Source organism: Castanea sativa, chromosome 6, assembly GCF_040712315.1.
Source record: "Castanea sativa cultivar Marrone di Chiusa Pesio chromosome 6, ASM4071231v1".
NCBI lineage: Eukaryota > Viridiplantae > Streptophyta > Magnoliopsida > Fagales > Fagaceae > Castanea > Castanea sativa.
In genome coordinates this window covers 59,479,239-59,484,217 of record NC_134018.1, presented here as the reverse complement: position 1 = coordinate 59,484,217, position 4,979 = coordinate 59,479,239, and the positions used below count along the sequence as shown (strand labels likewise).

The 4,979-nt window shown below is 38.0% G+C and overlaps 1 protein-coding gene across 1 annotated transcript; it reads right to left on the bottom strand.

Moving 5' to 3' along the window:
• Positions 1–239: 239 nt before the first annotated feature.
• On the bottom strand, positions 240–4,213 carry LOC142641658 (protein KINESIN LIGHT CHAIN-RELATED 1-like). Its single transcript, XM_075816137.1, has 3 exons — positions 3,031–4,213; positions 1,298–2,206; positions 240–696 (listed from the first exon to the last, which is right to left on the bottom strand). The coding sequence occupies exons 1-3, from the start codon at positions 3,624–3,626 to the stop codon at positions 465–467; spliced, it is 1,737 nt and encodes a 578-aa protein (XP_075672252.1). The 5' UTR covers positions 3,627–4,213; the 3' UTR covers positions 240–464.
• Between the last annotated feature and the right edge of the window lie 766 nt (positions 4,214–4,979).

Below are 4,979 nucleotides of genomic sequence, written 5' to 3'. Positions count from 1 at the left end.
GAGGGTTATGATAAGAGAAGTCACCGAAATTGTTTAATTAAAAAAAAAAAAAAACCAAAAGACCAACCGCCTTCAGATTACATGCCTGGAGTTGGAGTCGTGAATAGAATGTTTCACTATTTCAGGTCGACTCGTTTATGAACCAAACCCATAAAAATTCGTATTATGTTCACGGGTCGTGTCAAACATTGACACCCCTAAATAATACTAGTAATCAGAGAAACAATAACAGCCTGACAAATTGCAAATACAAAACTATATTCACTAGCATATGAGCATTTCATCCGGTAAACAAATTCAATATTTTATAAGAAAACATTCAAGGAAATATAATAAATTAAAAAGTGGAAATTAATTATTAAGGATCAAGAAAGCTCCAGCAATTGTAAGAACTTGATCTTCTACATGAAAAAAAACTGAAGTCAGTGAGAGGAAAAGGTCAGAAGAGGTTATCTTATTCTTAGTTAATTCTTGAAACCAAATCCAGACCACTTTTTAGTTCCCTCTTTCTTCCTAGTTGAGTTGGAATCAAGAAGATTTTCAAGTGATTTTCCCTTTCTGTTCCGAGTCCTTTTGGTGTCTTTCAAAAGCTCTACTAGCCTCATTTTCTCATCTTCAGCATCTGGGTTTGCTGTTCCAAGCTTTTGTTCTCTCACCTTGAGGATGTATTCCAGTATCTCAATAGCATCTTCCACCCTGTAATAAATACCAAAACTCTGTAACATAGGGCACTAAAATCATAAAGGGACAAGTAAGAACAAGGTTCAGATATTATGTATCCACAATTCTATGAGTATCTTCTTTGAGCTGTATAGGTCAGTGGCAGTGGGCTGTTCTGCAATGTCACAGTGCATGCACTAATTTTCAATGGTTAACATTCATACAAGATGAGATAGGCTACCAAAAGAAGGGGGAAAATATAAGTATATCAGTATGTCTCAAATGGTTAAATGATAATAATCCTGGAAAACATGACAGATTGTGGTTAGAGCTTAGAGTACAAGACAACAGAAGGCTCACTTAAAGGTTATGAAGACTTGCAGTGGTGTGATCAGTTAAGTACCACCCCCTAGGGGTTTGAAGACTGTAAATGCCTTCAGAAATAATCAGGGTGTGCAAGATACTTATATATGCATATGCATGATGAGAACAATCACGGACCTGTCTAAAATAACAATATTACAAGAGAGAGGAACGGGACAAAAAGGTGATTCAGCAGAAAAACTCAAGACATAGCAAACAAAAGGCTAAGAAAGAACTAAAGACAAGCTTGAAATGATCATGAAAGAATGCTCACCTTCCCATGGCATCATAAGCTGCTGCAAGATTGCTATAAACTCCAATTGTGTTCAAGTGAAATGAGCCGCACTCCTGCTCTAGTATCTCCCTCGCTTCTTCAAACAACCTGACAGCCTCATCTATCTTGTACAACTGCACGCAAGCCAATCCCATCTGATTCAACACTATTCCAAAGAAGGCTGACTTCTTCTCCCCATTGGAATGAAGCTTAGCTATAGCACTCTCAAAAGAGTTCCGAGCCTTGCCATACATCCCAATCATGTAGAACAGCACACCCATCTGTGCTTCTATCCCTGCAATTGTGCTTTGCTGCCCAGGGGTATCCTCCAACAACCTCACTGCCTTTTCCAAGAGCTTCAGTGCCTCCTCCGGCTCATTTATGGCTTCATAGATGGCTGAGATTTCAGTCAACCCACTGGCAATTTCCTCAAATGTGGTGCCAGGAACAGGTTTTGCATATATCCTCATGGCATTCTCACAGTATGATTTGGACTCTCTTAACTTGCCTGTCTTGTAGTAGAGGTCAGCAAGGTGAATAAAGACTGATGCTACAGAAGGGTGATTGTCACCCCTTGTGGATTTGAAGACTGTAAGTGCCTTCTGGTAGGAAAAAATAGCCTCCTCAAATCGGCAGAGAGACAAGTAAACATCACCAATGCTAACATCAATAGCTGCCACCTCATTATCTTGACCATTGGCAATCATTGACATGCTAGCCAGGACAAGGTGCTCAAGTGCAGATTCATAATCTCCCTTTGCCTCACAAATGAGAGCCAGAAGACGTCGATCTGCTGCTTCTTCAAGGGATGCTGGTGCTGTATGCTTCCTATGAATTTCAAGAGTTTTCTTGCAGAAGCTCTCTGCCTCATCAAATTGCATTGCTTGAACATGGGCCTCAGCTAAGTACCTGCCATTTCCGAAGTCAAATTGTTGGGCAACTCAGTAATGCTAGATTAGAAGGTTGAGCACCTTGTCTTAATTACTTTAGTTTTATATAAAAGAATATAAATTACAAGTAACCATATGCTCCTCATTTTACCTTTGATAAAAACTTAGTCTTACACGATGTGCATTCTTCTAATTTTTTGTACTTTTATTATCTAATTTATATTTCAATTTTGATTATAATATTTAAATATTTTCTTTAATTTAAATATGATTTATATTTTTTGATGAATTACATATGATTTAAATAGTTCTGCTATGCATAACATAATATCAACTAATATATTATTATATTCCACCTATTTCGACCACCACATTCGGGGGCCCAAAAAAGGAAAATATTTTCTGGAAAAATGCTTTTACATGCACAACCAAAATAAGGAAAATATTACGAAAAGAAAAATATTTTCAACTGAAATTATTTTACAATCGAAAAATAATTTACATCTTATCAAACATTGGCTAAGGGTCAAAATTTTCAAAATTAATCATTCTAGTTATGAATTAGGATAAAACTCTGAGGTGATGCATGGTTGTGACTTGTGTGTGAAGAATGAGAGCTAAATAAATAAGTTCTACCAAAGTAGTAGATCAAAAAAATCATTAATAAAACTAAGAATAATTTTTTATAAATTTATTTATTTAGCAAAAAAAAAAAAGAAGTTATAATTTAATTTGGTTGGAGGTGGAAGATATGTTGGGCCCAACTGCCCAAATCTCAATGCAACGGCCAAGCGCACGTTAGCATCCCATAACATCACAAGCTAAAGTGAGCCGTTAGCTTACCTACAAGTCTCTGCAACTGTCGGATCCGATTCACCCAGAACCTCAACCTGGATCTTCAAACCCGACCCGTAACACGAAATGGACTTGTCCACCCGCCCCAGCATGGAATACGTGTCCCCAAGCTGCATGTACCCGGAGAACCTCGCAAGCGCAAGATCCGACCCGTTTTCAAGATCCGTAACCTCAATGGACCGCTCCAGAACCGGAACCGCATCCTCAAACCGACCCAAACTGCAGTAAATCGAAGCCACAATATGCAGACTCATCACCAGCTCAACCTCATGACCCGAACCCGAACAATTCTCGAAAGCAATGGAGGCCCGGAGAGCGTAGTCCAACGCCTTACTCGGGTTCTCACCCGAAGCCATACCGTCACGGGCGAGCTTCAGCAGAAACGGACCCAAATCCGGGTTCTCGAGCGAGGAATTCGTAGTGGGTACCTTTTCCGGAGTCTTCTTTCCGGGCCGGGCTCGTGAATTGGAGGGAGACGGGCTTTTGTTGGAACCTCCATTTACCCGGGTCCGGTCACCGGGTATGAAAACGGGTACGGGCGGTGTCTGAGGTGGTGTTTGCTGCACTGAGACTAAACCGGGCATCGTTTCAAACTCAATGAACCCACTAAGCCACAATTCCAATTCCTGAAGTTTTTAAAGTTACAAGCTTGGAAAAACTAAGAAATGGGTATGGATAAATGTGGTTTGAGAAACGAGAATTGAGATGTTAGAAACTTAGGATTGAAAAAAAAAAAAAAGGAGGTTACTTTAGTTGTGACATGTGAGAGTGAAGAAAGGAATGAGTGAATGAGTGAGTGGGTGGGTATATTTTTTTATATTATAGTATAGTCTATAGGGAATTGATTAGTGGGGACGGTGGTGGTGGTGGAGTGGTGGTGGTGGATAAGTGTTGCTTGGAAGAGACTCCTAATGATGAAGAAGTTTGGGTACTTTAATTTGATAACAAGCTTTAGAATGAAAAAGGGTAGGAAAAGAGAAACAAAATCCATGTCTATTCACATGAAAGGGGTTTTCATGGCACGGTTTGTGTCTGTGTCTGTGTCTGTGTCTGTGTCTGTTGAGTGTGAGTGTGTTGTACTTTGAGGCAGGAAGGAGCCTATTCTCATTTTCCTGCTCTTTTTCTCTGCGGGTAGGTAATTTACATTATTCTCCCGTACTGCGTGCTTGTTTAGCTTCAAATTTACACCACAGGATGGTTTTGAAAAAAAATCAAGACTTTACTTTTGAAAAGTTTGAGTTAAAATTTTTAAATACTTGATGCATCTTGTCGATCATTTAGCGGAAAAGTTAAGGATGTCTTAATAGTATTGGTCTAAAAAATATTTTTTAAAATAATTTATAGGAAAAGAAAAAAAAAATTTTGACAATTTATTATATTTTTCATAAAAGTAGTATTTTAATTTTCTTAAAATAATCTATTAAAAATTAATTAATTTTTTTTTTTTGAAAACACACACATACACATGTAGGGGAAGGGGATGAGATAAGAGAATACACTTACACACCAACACCAAAACTGCATATGGCAGTTAGTGTCGCGGAACAAATGATAAATATTTTCTCAATATCACACCTTACCAATGTGGGACGACTCAACAACACTGAGACGAGGGATACATGCACCAGATGCATGATATATCTTCTCTTTTGAAGGAATTTCTAATAAGAAATGGAAGTATGGACCTTATGATACCATAAAAGAAGTTTTTCACCCCAAAAAATGAGTAAATTACACTTATGCCCATTTACATTTAAAAATGCTTTCATTTTGGTCTCTTAATTTAAAAGTAAATAATAATTGAAATTAGCAAAACCCATTACAGGGCTCCAAACCCATCAATCTAAGCTAATTATTAAGAAGAAACACTCCCAAACGAAACATGAACAAATGGCCCAAACCTGTATGACTAAGAAAATGTAAAGGTGAAATTTTTT

Coding starts and splice junctions, on each gene's coding strand:
- LOC142641658 (XM_075816137.1), bottom strand. CDS start 3,626: ATGCCCGGTTTAGTCTCAGTGCAGCAAACACCACCTCAGACACCGCCC. Junction 2,207..3,030: donor ACAGTTGCAGAGACTTGTAG/GTAAGCTAACGG, acceptor CGGAAATGGCAG/GTACTTAGCTGAGGCCCATG. Junction 697..1,297: donor GCTTATGATGCCATGGGAAG/GTGAGCATTCTT, acceptor TATTTATTACAG/GGTGGAAGATGCTATTGAGA.